General features: G+C 35.5%; 1 protein-coding gene across 6 annotated transcripts in view; it reads right to left on the bottom strand.

Moving 5' to 3' along the window:
- ATP11A (ATPase phospholipid transporting 11A) overlaps window positions 1-15,347 on the bottom strand; it is a 118,576-nt gene that overhangs the window by 31,991 nt on the left and 71,238 nt on the right. For all 6 annotated transcript variants that reach the window (XM_085053104.1, XM_085053138.1, XM_085053121.1 and 3 more), the window contains exons 5-14: window positions 14,964-15,071; window positions 12,007-12,135; window positions 11,401-11,504; window positions 8,697-8,747; window positions 7,186-7,250; window positions 6,717-6,798; window positions 5,343-5,493; window positions 3,961-4,158; window positions 1,574-1,747; window positions 30-193 (exon numbers count right to left, since the gene is read on the bottom strand). In XM_085053104.1, coding sequence (XP_084909230.1) covers window positions 30-193; window positions 1,574-1,747; window positions 3,961-4,158; window positions 5,343-5,493; window positions 6,717-6,798; window positions 7,186-7,250; window positions 8,697-8,747; window positions 11,401-11,504; window positions 12,007-12,135; window positions 14,964-15,071 — 1,226 coding nt within the window. The remainder of the gene's footprint in view (window positions 1-29; window positions 194-1,573; window positions 1,748-3,960; window positions 4,159-5,342; window positions 5,494-6,716; window positions 6,799-7,185; window positions 7,251-8,696; window positions 8,748-11,400; window positions 11,505-12,006; window positions 12,136-14,963; window positions 15,072-15,347) is intronic.

Here is a 15,347-nt window from a genome sequence, read left to right as displayed (position 1 = left end):
AAAGTGTAATACCTAAAGTACACACATACCTCTGTATTCCTTCAACTAAAGCAACTTCATCAGGTGATGAAGATATATATATACAAGATCTTTTTGAGAACTGGTTTTTCTTCAATCCATCTACGCTGTCATCATCCTTTACCTGAACGGTGTGGCAAAGACAAAGAGCTCGGAAAAATAGTTCCTCTCTCTCCTGAAATATAAAAGGAATGGTTGTTACTATGTGTTATCACTTGAAAACTCTTCTTTTGGAAGGTGATTGATGTCACTGATTACTACTGATTATTAATCAGACAAAGGCAGGCTCCTTTAGGAGGAGCCAGGTCTCTCCCAGTGGTAATCACACAACTGTGTCACAGCTGCTTGTACCCCTAGGATTGCCAAACAAGTCAAGCTAATGATGCAAAAAAACCCCAGTGTGCACCTTGTACCTCCTCTGAGTGTCTAGATTTGGCTGAAGGAGTTTTTTCTTTACTTTTGCTTAAACTTTAACAACTTGTACTAATTAAATACTAGTCAAGGTGTAGTTTAGGAGTCCTGAGTACACACAGAAGGATGTAGTACCTAGAGCACAGGTCTTAGCAGGGCTTACAGATTTCAATCTCTTCAGCAGCTTGAACACCCCTCAGAACTATACAAACTACTGAAGTGCACATACTTTGGCAGCTCAAGCCAACCGCTTCCTATAAAATTTCAGATGGTTTGGTAATGAAGCTCCTGGCACTAGAAAGAAATTTCTATTTCATGCATACCTGGCTGTGTTATACCTTTATCTTTGCATCTGAAACCTATTCTTCTGTGCTGTTGAATACAAACTGTCTGTGCCATTGTTAATTCCAAGATAAAAACACAGCAAACCTTGGGACCACATTCTGAGGGCCATAAGTGTGACACATAAGGCTACTTAATTAGACCAACATGTTTTAAGGGACCTTATTTTGTCATAGTGAATGGTATGATATGAAGTGAGTGTGAATTATATGATAATGTACTAATAAAAAATACATTGTCCTTTGGCTGTGATTATCTTGCCCATATACACCCTGTTCACCTGTTGACACATGAAGACTCCTGAACTTTCAATTAACTTTGCTTTACACAGCAAATAGCCACAATACATACATGCTCTATGTCACACACTTAAGATGTGGCTAAATTAAGTCACACGTTGAAGTAATTTAATTTGATAATAAACCATTCTCTGGCCACATCTTCACTCAGTGATGATTAAATAAGTGCTTGCATTCAGAACTCATTTTCCCCTTTGAGCCTGGCTTGCTTTCCCTGTTGTAACTAGGGTTAAATGGACACCAGTTATCTATGTCTGTAGCTATTAACCAGAGAAAGTTCTCTATTTGGGTTTTAATTCAGCTTTATAGCTGCCCTAAGTTGAGAAATTTCCCATTAAGCCTTTAAATCTTACTCTAAGCTAGAGAATAAAAATGTCTATGCAGTTATCTATTTTGATTAGTGAAACTCAAGAACACTGAATTTCTAATATTCCCTTTATCAGTACAGTTCAATTTTCATGTTTCATTGTAAAAAGCCAGGAACATAGAAATAGTTATCATACCTTTCCACTACCTCCTGGAGATGAATCAATCATATCAATGCCTGTACAATCATGGAGGATTTGTCCATTGCAGATAACATGTGGTACATAAACATGCCCTTCAATGCAACATTCTACAAATTCCATGTTGTTCTCAGTTAATGTTCCTGTTTTATCTGTGAAGACATACTCAATCTGCAAATGAGCACAAATTAAAAAGAGCAGGAATATGAACAGAGATCTTCCAACATCTCTAAACAAAACTGACTTTATTACTGGATTACACCTTCCTTTAAAGATGCTTATGCTCTTTCAGAAAAGGAATACCACAATTTCTTTTGGCAGTTACCTTCATAGAAATATAGGCAGTGAAAGATTTTATCCTACAAGAGTATCAAGCAATGCTATCTTGTGCCTCATAGCACATATAAATAATGTGTTTAACCTACTTTCACTCTTCTCTCTAGGTCCTTTTTAGTTTTTAATGTCTTTCTTGCTGCAAGACAGATATTTATAGAAACAAAATGCACTCAAGTTTCATTTCCCAAGGATTATTATTTAATGCACATGCCTAGATTTGGATCAGTCATTGTCAGAACAGTTTTTAGGGTAGTATCAGAATTCCACACTACAATGTGGAGCGTTAGTTTATGTTAGTTTAAATGAGGATTGTGGACACATAGAGTTATACACATGGGCACTGTAATTGCCCTGGAAACACTCATTTTGTCTCAATATTGAATTTTTCATTAACTTTATCTTTTACAATGAGCGCCAGCGCTTAAGCCTAACACCATGAAAAATAAAACATCTATTCAATGCATTGAACAAACTAAAAACCAAACAAATTTTTGCTCTCAGTCTTAAAAAAGTTATTAGTTATGCAAACCTTTGACTGAGATTGACTTTTGTAATCTTCACTAATCTGAAAAGGCAAATGCCAAATTTCGCAGTTGTTTTTTTACCTGTGAACAAAGTACCCCTAATTCAACTTTTTTCAAAGCAGATAGGATTTATATGGATTTTTTTCATCACAACACCTACACTCAGTATCATACCGCAAGTCACAAAATGCTATTAAGCAAAGGTCTTTTAGTCATTCACTGTGTTGCTTTGTCCTAGTGTCTGCTCATGTTCAGACCCTCCTGTTTCAGAATGTGCCTGCTGTCTCTGGTCCTGTCACTGGGTACCACTGAGAAAATCCTGGCTCTATCCTCTAGGTAGCCTCCCTTCAGGTATTTGCATACATTGGTAAGATCCTCCCTGAACTTCTTTCCTCCAGGCTGGACAGTGCCAGCTCTCTGCACCTATCTTTGCATGAGCCATGTGAAGTCCAGTCCCTTGCATGTCTTTGTGGCTCTTCACTAGACTCCCTCCAGTATGGCCATGGCTCTTGTACTGGGGAGCCCAGACTGGCAGCCTGGAGAGGGGTAGGATCACCTCCCTCAACCTGTTGGTAACACTTTGCCTAATGCAGCCCATGATACCACTGGCCCTTTCTGCCATAAGGACATAATGCTGGCTCATGTTGAACTTGATTTCCATCAAGACTCCCAGGTCCTTTACTGCAAGGCTGCATTCCAGCTAGGAGGCCCTGTCATCCAAACCATTAATGATCAGGATGGGAGCCAGTATTGACTGCTAGATGCTGGCCTCCCACTTTGCACTACTGACCACCACACTCTGAGCCCAGCTCTTCAGCCAGTTTTCAATCTAGGCTGTAATTCAGCAGATCCTCTTTGAGGATCTTATGGGAGACAATGCCGATTGTCTGCCACAATAATGAAATACCTGGTACCACCCTTAATCCAAATAGATATGTATCCTTAAAAACTTTATTAGCAGTTTGACTAGAAAAAGAAGGAAATATACCATCTTATTTACTTATTTGAAAAACCTATGAAGACATTTTTAACTGAGATCCTGAATATTTTCTGAAAAAATATTTATCTGTATCTGTCTCAAGGTGATGATTTTCTTAACACAGAACAGAATTTCTTTTCAAAAATGAAAATGACAATTGATCATTTTAATGGATGAAACTTGTGTCTGGAGATTCAATGTCAGGCTAGTCAGACAAAAAGGGGTTTTTTTTCCATCTGATTTTTGTTCTAAGGAAGTTAAGATGCTTATATAATTTCCCTCTATAATCAATGGAGAGGAAGTGTTTATCCCTTAACAATATAGTAATATTAATTGAATTCCACTGACTGGGTGAGAAATTAGAATTTTTGAGTCTGAAAATAAAAATATATCAAATTTTATTTTTAAAATTAGTCAGCACTATAGAAAATGTACATGTAACTGGAAAAAAAGAAAATAAAACCAAAAAACCTTGAAGTGACATTTTAAAATAAAAACCTACAGTAGAATCAGTTGGAAAAAAAGTATCATTCAATGAAATTTACCTGTCCCAACTCTTCATTGAGGTCAGAAGTATTCACCAGTGGTCCTTCACCTGTATCCTCATCAAACATTTCCTCATCCCATGTAATGAAATACGAACCAAGAAATTTCTGCATTTCCACAGTGACATACATGGATACAGGAATAATGTAGTTGAAAAGAACCATGAATGCAAGGAAGTCTGTAAAAGCTTGAAGAAACTGCCAAAGAAACAAGATGAAAATATTGATTGTTCACATACCATCAAAGAGTACAAGATTACTGCATGTATTTACAATATTTTTTCAAGTAACTTTCAAACAGTAAGCAATGCTTTCCATAGCTCACAGTTCAGCACAGGATGTAGATCTACAAGATTTATATCATCACAACTGGCATGAAATAGAGCTTTTTCTTTTAAATTTGCGTTTTTCTTTACAGACATACAGGTGTAGAATACCATTACAGACCATTATTGTAAAGTTCTAGAGCAACTAATGAACGTGGTGAAGATTTTTTGGAGAACAAGAGAAACAGTAACGTGTACATTCAAAAATTACCAGAAAAACACCACAGAACCACAGCATCTCTTCAAGGCTTACCAAATTACATAACTTTCAGGCAGTGACTCATAAATAAATAAAAGGCTTCCTTTCCCTCTCTCAACACAAGTAGAATGCATGCACATAACCTGGCTCAATTTTTCAGTGGTGGAGCGAGAGTCAACCTGTTGAGCAGGTTGAGACAGTGCTACTGGTGTAATGAGAACTCTAGAATGCCTGGCTAGCATGTACTCCTCACAGATTTAGAGTTAGGGAAGCGAATTTTCCCCTGGTCTGATTGGGAGGATTTAGTGAAATAATACTGTGCTTTCTGTAGTGCAGGGTTCAATGCATTACTTTGGATCATCTGGGTATCCATCCTGGACAATGTCCTTGTTCCCACAGAACATCTGGCACTGGTGACTAATGCTCTCTGATATCACAAATGCTCATGATAGACCGATATGAAACTAAGCTTTTGAGGGAGATTTTTATGGAGATTCCTACAGAGGATTCTTGTGAACATGTCTCTTACAGGACAGCAAATAGCTGTGGGATTCCTTCCAGTCCTGTATATCTCTGCAAGAGATCAATTCTTTAGTAATTTATACAAATAACAGGCAACTCCAAAACACTTTCATGAAGCTTTTTATATTAAAGCAGACACCTTCTCATCAGTTAAGTTCACACATACAACTTCAGAGCAAAAATTTAAAATACAAGCTTTCTACAAATACACTATCACCACTGTTAGCAAAAAAAGTGTGACAGGTAAGCAAGCAGGCTGTATATACTTTTCAGCAATATGTCTAAAAATTAGGGGTTTAGGGAAACTTTTTTGGTATTATAATTTATTTCCATACCAAATTTCTTTTCCTTTCAGGCTCTGTTTTCTGATTATACCATGGTTCATCACGAAATGGTTCACTCTGCCAGGCATACTTCAGAACAGTATTTATTAGTGCTTTACTGACGAGAATACAGAGGTATACAACAAGAAATACATTCATTGATCTAAAAAAAGAAAAGGAAAAATTAGAATGCCATTAGCACATAAACTATAGAGTTTATTAGAAAATGTTATACTCATGGATTAGCCTAATGTGCTTCAAGTCTAACAATGTTAAGAATTTAAGTAAGTAGTCTACAGTGATTTTCCAATTAAGAAAAACATTATTGAGGACCATTTTCTATTTTAACAGTTAACTGCTATAACTGTTTCCAAAATGTGTGTGGCACTTTATCAAAACTAGTTTATTAGTGAAAACAATAGCATAGATAGAATCATAACAGAATAACTGGGCTTGTATCTGGCAGATATATTTATGCCATTTCTCTGCATCAATAAAAGATCACTCACATAAGCACTTTTATAAAAATATAAAATCATCAAGAGCATTTTGCTATGTAGGAGTAATGTTTTAACTCTAGACAGATCTAAAAAAAGCACAAGAACATTTTGCATTTAAGATTGCAGTTTCATTAATGATGGGCATGAACTAAGAGCCATGGGTTATGTATCAGTAACAACAGAAAGAGACATATCATCATTGCTCAGTCACTGTGTAAGAGAAGGGCTGTCAGCTGGTCAGTACATCTTGCCTCAATCAATGACATCTTGTTTCTCACAAGGCTGGATGCCTTACTCAGTGCTGATGATTTCAGATAGCAAAGCAGGAATAAAAATAGTCTCTATTTTAAAAATGGTAAGCAACCAGTGTCAGCTCTCTCCTTAAGGACAGCATTATCTTACTGTCCCCTCATGTATGTCTGCATGGAACTTGTTAATTTTAGCTAAACCATGGAAAACATGCTACAGACAAGCGTTACTGCAGTTTATCCAAAGTGAAGTGCATTAAAATAGTTACTTTCACTGAATTTATGACTTAATTGCAATGAAAAGCATTGAATGTTAGGACGATAAAAGACACAACCTTGGAAAACTGTCAGTAGACGTACTCTAACTGGTGAAAGTCTTACGGAAGAACAAAACATCATACCTTAAAAAGCTAAGCATTAAATCAAAGTGGCTTTTATTTTTTTAAACATCTAACAATAATACTTCATTATTGAGAACCTCATCTATTGTATTATAAGTAAAAAATTATTTAAAAGAAGCAAATTGGTTTTTTTCATTTAAATCAACAAAACATACACTTTCATTTAAAAAAAAAATCTGATTTGCACCATTCAAACATGCAGCTTTCAAACCCCAAAATAAACATTAGAAATTTTACTTCTCTACAGCAGATCGCTTCTGTGATTTTGACTGGTAATTTAATGCCATCTTAGTTTCCATGCCAGTGTAGATAGCAACACCTGAAATTAGACAACTTGTTTTACTAAAGATTGCACAGTGCAGAAACTTCAAAAGAGCACAGTTCACTAGATTATTATACTCTGTCATTTATTTAATTCTTTATTCTCAAGAAAAAACCCCACAGATTTGGATGATAGCCCAAAATTAGAAATGGCTTTATTATCTTGGTACTTGGACAGAAATTTTAAGCAGCATTTAAATCCCATTCCAGTCACAGTTTCTAGTTGCTAAAGTGTTTCTATGTATTAATATTAAACTTTATAAAAATGGTAAAACAAGTGACTCAATAGAAATCATAAGCCCAGTAGTAACTGTAGGCTTGTAACCTTGTTTGGTATCTGCTTATTACTTCAGGGTCCATTAAAATAGTCAAAAGAAACATTTACCAAAGATTTTTTCTGTGTTCTTTAAAGTGGCTCCTCTAAGAAGCAGATTTTCAGATCCTAATGGCCTGCAAAAGGTAAGTATTACAAAATATAAACATTGAGAGAAAAACATCAGACCTTAGTGGAAGTTACATAAAACAGGAAATTAGTTTTACTAAAAAAGTTTTATTTTGACAAACTAGGCCTATTTAAAATTTTTAAGTGAATTTTAGGCATCTATTTTTTTTTTAATTTTAGCTCACAATTTTACAATTCAAGTGTTAAACCAATGCACCTAAACCCCACATATGTAGGTACCCAAATAAAGACTCAACATCCTAACTGCACAGTACTTATTTTTAAAAATATTAATTCAAGTATTTTTTTAGGCTTGTATAAAATATCGCGTCCTGTATGTAAGAATTACTTAAGGACTACACTCGTCCATTTCATTTTAAGTATAAACAGCATAAAAGGTATTTTTGATACTTGTTTCAAAAATTATGATAAAATATAGGTAAAATGATTTATTGAAGAGTAATGGAATTAATGTAAGGATCTCAATGAAGTTTAAATAATACTTTGAAACATGATGTGTAACACTAATCACCGTAAGAGTTCAAAACCAAGGACTACTTTACAGACAAACTGCATGCAGAATTGTCAGATTCTCTCTATACAGCAACAAAAAAAAAACAAAACCCAAGAAGTAAGTTCAGTGTTTTTGAATGTTATTCAAAATGTACTTGAGGTATGAAACTCCCAAAAAATCAAGAAACTCTAAATGAACAGGGTGAAAATTCTGATGCAAAACCTGAAACTAGTTCCAAGAAACTAGTGGGACAATGTTACATGAATGACCCAAGTGACAGTTTTTATAGCAGACTGTGACACAGAATAATGGATCTACAGACACACTGAGGCTAGCAAGGCACTTAGTAACTGAGTAACTCCCCACATGCTGGGATTTAGGATATCATCCCAGCAAGCAACTTCCCCTCCTATTGCTTTGCCGCTCTGTAGCAAGGATCAGACCAAAATCAGGTACAGCAAGTTGGATGCTGCCTTTCTTGAACACACAGCACTGTGGACATTTTAGACAGAAGTACAAACATACTTAGTAAAATTAAACACAATTATCTGGCATGTTCAAAGTCTTCAAAATCTAAGAAGAAAAATTAAATACACAAGTGATGCTATCTATATTGTTTAGTACACTACCAAGATCTCACGCTAATGGGGCAGGTACTGTACAAGTGCTGTCAAAATCCTACCAATGTAATTTACAAACTAAATACATGTCAAATAAAATTGAAGTTGAATAAATACATTAAAATACTAAAGAAGAGAAGTATGACTACAAGATGAAATATTTATTATTTATGAAATAACAGTCTGGAATCTTCTACGAGAAAAATATCCTATCACTAAGACAAAGCAGCACAACGTTGGTGAACCAAAGGTAATTCACATTTTTGATACTTATTCAACTGTGAAATGTTTAAATATGCAGAAACTCTGGATTTCCCCACCTTGCAATAGGTTCATTTCTATCATGGTAAACATTTATTCGACCAACAAATCTGAAAGGGAAATACACAAGTAGTTTAACAGTACTGCTAATAGATTATTTGAAAAATATTTTCTAGAAAGCATTTGTCACAGACAACATTTTACAACTGAACAGGCTACAATTATCCAGAACATGAAAAAGAACATAAGAGATACATATAGATAGATAAACACTTAAAACATGTAAATACAAAAATACACAGAATGGTAACTTGATATAAATTTTGCATATAAAGAGATGTAAGAGATTATAAAATAAGGGATAAATCTGCTAAATAGACCCATGAGCAAGAAATAAGAAGTCTTATTCCTTAAACTGCCTGAGATAAATCAGTGTAATTACTATCTTTTACAAGATCTAAAGCCTAGAACTGAATTAAAACCAAAGCAAACCAAAGCATAGAGCTAGTAAGTAATTCTCCCTCTGAATATCTGTAAGTACATTTTATCTGTATGTGGTACCTTGACCCTGGATAGCAGCAAAACACCCATGAGCCTCTTGCTCATTCTCTCCCCGCAGGATAGGGAAGAGAATTGGAAGAGCAAAAGCAAGATCACAGCAGTTTAATAAGTGAAGGGAAAAAAACAAGTGACACAAAGGCAACCACTCACCACCTCCCATGAGCCTGCTTATGTCCAGCCAGTCTCCAAGCAACAGCTGCTTTGGAAGACTGCCCCCTGCCCCTGGTTTTATTGCTGAGCATGACACTATATGGCATGGAACATTCCAACTGAGGTCAGCCTCCTGGCTGTGTCCATCCCCAGCCTCTCGCCCACCCCCAGCCTATTTGCTGGACGGGCAAAGTGAGGAACACAAGTTTGACACTGTAAAAATTCAGCAACAACAGCTAAAACTGTGGGGTGCAATTAACAGAGCAACAACATTACACCACACTGGCTGCTGTGAAGAGAACTGACTTCATTCCAGCCAGACTCTGTACACTGTATTTGCAATACCACTGTCCAAGTGGATAACCTGATGCATAGGGGATTAAACTGGACTTTAGTGTTCTCAATGGCAGAGGAAACTGTGGGGAGCTGGTGGGCCTGTTACCCTGAAAGGGAACCTCTGAGGCTCAGGAGTGGTACCCTGTCTGCTTAGAGAATATACAACATGGTAGGGTCATATCTAAAAACAATAATGTGCAGTTGGTTATGATACATCAAGATACAAAATAACCTCGTGTCTTTGGGGGGGGTGGGGAAAGATTCACCACTGTGTTTTGTTCAGAGGAAAAGTTTCAAGTAAAAATCAGCAGAGATACAAGCTGACTACCAATAAGCATTTTCATTATTTGTGTGTCAACAGCTGTCCTAAAAGATTTCACCATCTATAATAGCATGAATTTCAACTTCCAGTCATTCACTTTGTGAGCCAAGTATTTAAAAAAAAGGATCAAGCAAGTGATGGCCTCAATATTCTAAAGAACCTGTTCTCAAGCAGATTTGTAAACCAGTTTCTTAACCACCAAGATTAGAGAAAAGAGATGCCTTCACATCTCAGAAATAAACAATGTTTTTCTGCATCTTCCAACAGTATTTGCTGTCCAAAGAGAGCATTTTAGTTTGACATCACATTGTTTACTGTGCATTATTTAATCTATTTTTACTATGGCAGAAAAAACAAGTGTTCTCTCAATATTATAGGACTTTTTATTATACTATTAAGAAACACCTCAAAAGGGGCTTTTCAAGATTTATCATTATGTTTAGTGGAATTGTGTACAATTCTTTTTTAAAATACTGAGCATTGCATGACTTTATACAATTGTAGACATTTTTCTTCATGTTCTGCATGCTTATTTTAAAGTGTTTTGCTAATCATGATGGCTTCATGCTGTCATTAGTATTTCAAAGCCCGTGTTGTGAGATCATCGTTAACAACAGCAGATGTAAATCTGTTTTTCAAACAGTCTTGACAATTTAAATTTTTTCTGGCTGACATCCTGTCAGATTTGATTAGATTGACAATGGCTATACTTTGTAACATGACTGATGAAGTTCTCTACCAGGAATGGAAGTGCTTGCCATTTACTTATTGTTCATTTGTCCTAGAATGTTCCTACATTTGTGCTAGAATGTTCCTATTATCTTCCATCTGCAATTTCTTTGCAAGAGTCTTTTTAAATCACTACAGCATTTTATGAATATTATTTTAGTTAAAACTACATAATATAATCTGTAAATCCATTTTAACTGGGTACACATAAATGGCAATACTTTGCAATACACTGAAAGTAAAGGATTGAGTGCCACAGGCAACTTCTCCATATTGTGAAACACCCTATTCCTCTGGAGAACCTCATGACTGTATGTGACATACACAGTGACCATGGGTGCCAATATCAAAAAATATACTAAGTATTAGTAAAGCTTAATTTCTTTCTTATTTTTAGATTATAAAAAAATACCCCTGAAATTTTAAAATTTCATCACACTTCTCAGTGGATTGCTTTGTGCCATCCCCCTTTGGAGATCACTACCCCAGAGCACAGGTAGGGAAATTACCTGCAGAAAAGGAGTATGGACAGACCTACCTGACTTCAAGCTCACTCTGGGGCTCACTCTAACCAGAGAGATGCAGCCAGTATCTTTTCATTATGATATTTCTATGATTCATTGCTAGGGTACCTTAAATGAAACAGGTAAGAATTATTTTCTTACTTATAAAGGTCAGGCTGTGGTTGTTCACATTCAATGGTAGCATGTAATGCATCAATTTCTTGTTCATTGTGAAACGCCTTTGTGTCTTGAACAGCATAGTAAGTCTGGAATGAATAAAAATGCATAAAAAATAAAAAGGACAGATATATAAGACATTAATTTGCACATATACTTCAGTTCAGCATGGAATTTACTAACTTTTATGTAAGAGCTCACAATTCAAATAAAATACATCTCTAAATGCTCCTGTTTGGGCATCTTCTTACATGGTCTTTTCCACCCCAAATGATTCTACGATTTTGTGTAAGTACCTTGCAGTGTATTCATAAATCAGGACACCATAAAAGCATTTAAGCACAAAAAGTTAGTGTATTACCACTGCAATCTGCAGGTCTATACTGGATACAGACAAAATCACAAACAAATATCTTAAAACTTTTCATAAAATACTATTACTTCTAGAGAAATGACAGCAGATGATAGAAACATAAATTACACAAATTAGTGTACCTGCTCACACATATAAGCATGAAGTCATATTACGATCTGTGTCAAAAATTAAAAGCAAACTTTGCCTTAAAATGAAAATTTAGAACATTTAATTACTTTGTGACTGGATTCACCATCCAAACTAGTTGTTGTAACAAAACATGTTCCATCTCCTCTACTACTTGACAGGAATATTAAATCACATGGGAATTTTTCATCTTCTTTTACCATTACGATGTCTCCAACCTGGGGAAGAAACACAAGAAAATAAAATGCTCTTATGTAGCAGCCCAAATTTCAGATTTCAAAACTAAAACCTAGATTAAAACAAATATTTTAAAAATTCATCAATTTTTATCTACGCCAGGATTTTACCACAGGTGTAAAGAACTACAGAAATATCTCCGGAAAACTAAATTATACCTTGTGGAATGTCTGAGATCTACTGTTTACTGCTTTCCTCTCAGGATAACAATCTTGCAAGTACTGTCTTCTTAAGTTTTGTGACATTATTTGAGAGATGGAAGATACTATCTTTGTTTCAAGACAAAATACAATAAAACTGTTTCAAAACCACCAGGAGACGTGAGCTGCTCTCACTGGCTCATGAGGACAAGCATCTAGCTCCAAATATTACAATTAGAGATAGCTGAAAAAGCCAACAGTTCCAATGTTGATGAAAACATGATACATTTTTAGCAGTCCATCCTATTTTTATCCATGTTCAAAGGTGAGCAAACTAATTTTTATTCATGGAAACACAGGCAATATTTTACAGCATGTTAGAACATCACAACAGAACAGCCAACCAATTACAAATTCAAAATATTCTTGCAAATTATTCAAGGAAAATCGCTTTTTCTACATTTTTGGAAGTTAAACAAGTGGCAAAGACATACTCCATGTTCTAAGATTATTAGGGTTTTAATAAATATCGCATCACAACCACATAATTTTTGCAATTTTTCACCTAGGTCAACATCTGTTTGATACACTCTTATGTCATAATTTATTATAATAAGACTCAGCTTAACCATTGTTCTTGTTATATGCTTATACAGCTAAATCCCACTATCCTTAGCAGTTGGCAGGAGTCAATTAATTTCAGTTAAGCAAAACAGTCTGATAGGAATCAGCAACAGTAACATCTAAAAATACAATTTTAGAATGATGATAAAAAAAAAGAGATTTATCTAATTGTAGATATGAAAAAGGGGTTTTTTCCCTTAACTAATAGTAATGAAAAATTGCAGATAGTACACATGGCACAGGAGAACTCAAACTCTAAGCATACTTGCAACAATCAGGTATGAAATTCTCATTTTCCTCAACCCAAACCAAATCAAACTATTAGTACATAGCATTTTAATAAAATTTAAAAGATGTTTCAACAACATTTGCCACTATGTCTGCTAAGGATGCAAAGAGGACAGGGACAGATTCTTTCTGGTAGTGGCCAGTGACAGGACCTGAGGCACAACCTGGAACATGGGAGGGTCCATCTCATTTTCATCGTGCAGTTGACTGAGCACTGGAACAGCTGCCCAAGGGAAGATGTGGAGTCTCCCTCCTTGGAGATATTTGAAACCTGTCTAGGTATGGTCCTGAGCAACCAGCTCTTGGTGGCCCTGCTGGAGCTGGGGGTTGGATCAGAAAATCTCCAGAGATGCTGGTCAACTTCAGCCATTCTCTGGTTGTGTGAAAAAAAGAACTCCATCTTTCAGCAATTCTTTTTTTCTTTCGTTAACTGAATGTGCCCAGGCTTTAGGTGCAGACTGCAACCTAGTCTGTTTTCTCATGTAATACAGATCTGAGAGTTTCACCCATTTACAAATATACACAGATCTCCCTTTCCATGCAAGTATTTTCTAGTTCTGTATCTCCTATCATTTAGTCACTCAATACACACCCTCTGAAAGGCAATAAACAGGGGAGAAATTAAGAAAATATGGGCAACAGATTAACCATTAAAATTCAAATTCCAGTTACATGGTACTTGACTATTTTTGTTTGGAATATTTAACTGCTTAGGTACATACCTGGAATTCTCAAGCATGTGATGTCCTAATTTTATTTTACTACCAGGAGGCCCTAGGCAGAAGCTATCATACTCGAATGGAAGGTCACAGCAGAACAGCTGTGAACACTGTTGATGCACTCAGGCCCAAAAACAGGAGGGCAGAAAAAGATACCCCAGCAAACATTAGAAATAAGAAAATTCCAAATTAATATCCATCAAATTTTCTGAGTTCTAAAGAAAGTATTGTTAAAAAGTTAATCTGCTCATGAAAAAAACCAATAAGCAGCAAAAATTAATTTCTGAAAACAACTTTCAAAATACCAAGAAGGGAATGCAACAGCATTCACAAGGTCAATGAAGAGATTGTGATTTGATGGGCTTTGAGAAAATATTTAGAATGCCTTGTGTCTGTACGCATGCATGTATCTGTACACATAGGACTGACTCTCACAATCAGGCTTAAATAAATTATTAATGTGCATAATAATAATCATGCCCCAACCTTGAGAGTGTTCAAGGCTGGGCTGAATAAGGCTCTGAACAACCTGGTCTAGTGCAAGGTGTCCCTGCCTACGGCACAAGGATCAGAACTAGATGATCTTTCAGGTCCCTTCCAACCCAAAGTACCCTGTGATTCTGTGATAATCACAGAGGACAGAAAATAGAGAAAAGATAAATCATGACAGAAATTGCAAGTTAAAAAATGGAAAACCAAAGGAACATCTATGGAAAGAGTTAGTTAATTCTAGTTATGTAAAACAGTCTGAGAAAAATCAACAACAGTAACATATAAAAGTAAAATTTTAGAATGATAATAAGGGAGATTTATCTAATCTCATTAGAGTGTTAACTCATTAGGAGTTTAATTTTATAAAAATATTTTATTCAGAGGCAAAAACTAAAAAATAGTATATTGTAGGTCTCATCTCCATTAGATGCAATAAATGCTACATCATCATACTACATTTCTGTATAACCTGTTTTATGTATGAAGTGTGTAACAAGGGTGAAGTAAAGCCTGACTCACAAAACCTGTTAAGTCATAGTTACTTACTCTTAATTTTCGGCTTTGCTTTCTAACCAGTTTACCGTGCTGAATGAAATGAACAGGGCAAAGATTTATTGCATTGTCAGCTTTATGTCGCAGCCAATCTTCATAACCCTAGAAAACAGTGAAATGGAATGATGCAGTGATGCACATTTGGCTATTAAGACACAGAATAGCCCTAGCTTGCAAGAAAAATTTTAAAAATTATCCTTGATCACAGTAAGGAAAAAAGTATTCTCCCCAGAACAAATGAAATTGTGATACATGTCAGTACTACAGCTGTCCTGGATATCTATGAAAAAAAGCATTCATGGTTACAACTAGTTAGCAAAACTACATATTTCAATGAAGACATTTGGATTAACAAGTTTCGAAAGCATAGATCAGTTT

Source organism: Lichenostomus cassidix, chromosome 1 (genome assembly GCF_008360975.1).
Source record: "Lichenostomus cassidix isolate B80296 chromosome 1, HeHo_3.0, whole genome shotgun sequence".
In the NCBI taxonomy this organism is placed as follows: Eukaryota; Metazoa; Chordata; class Aves; order Passeriformes; family Meliphagidae; genus Lichenostomus; species Lichenostomus cassidix.
Note: the sequence above shows the minus strand (reverse complement) of the source record. Positions and strands in the feature narration are given on the sequence as shown.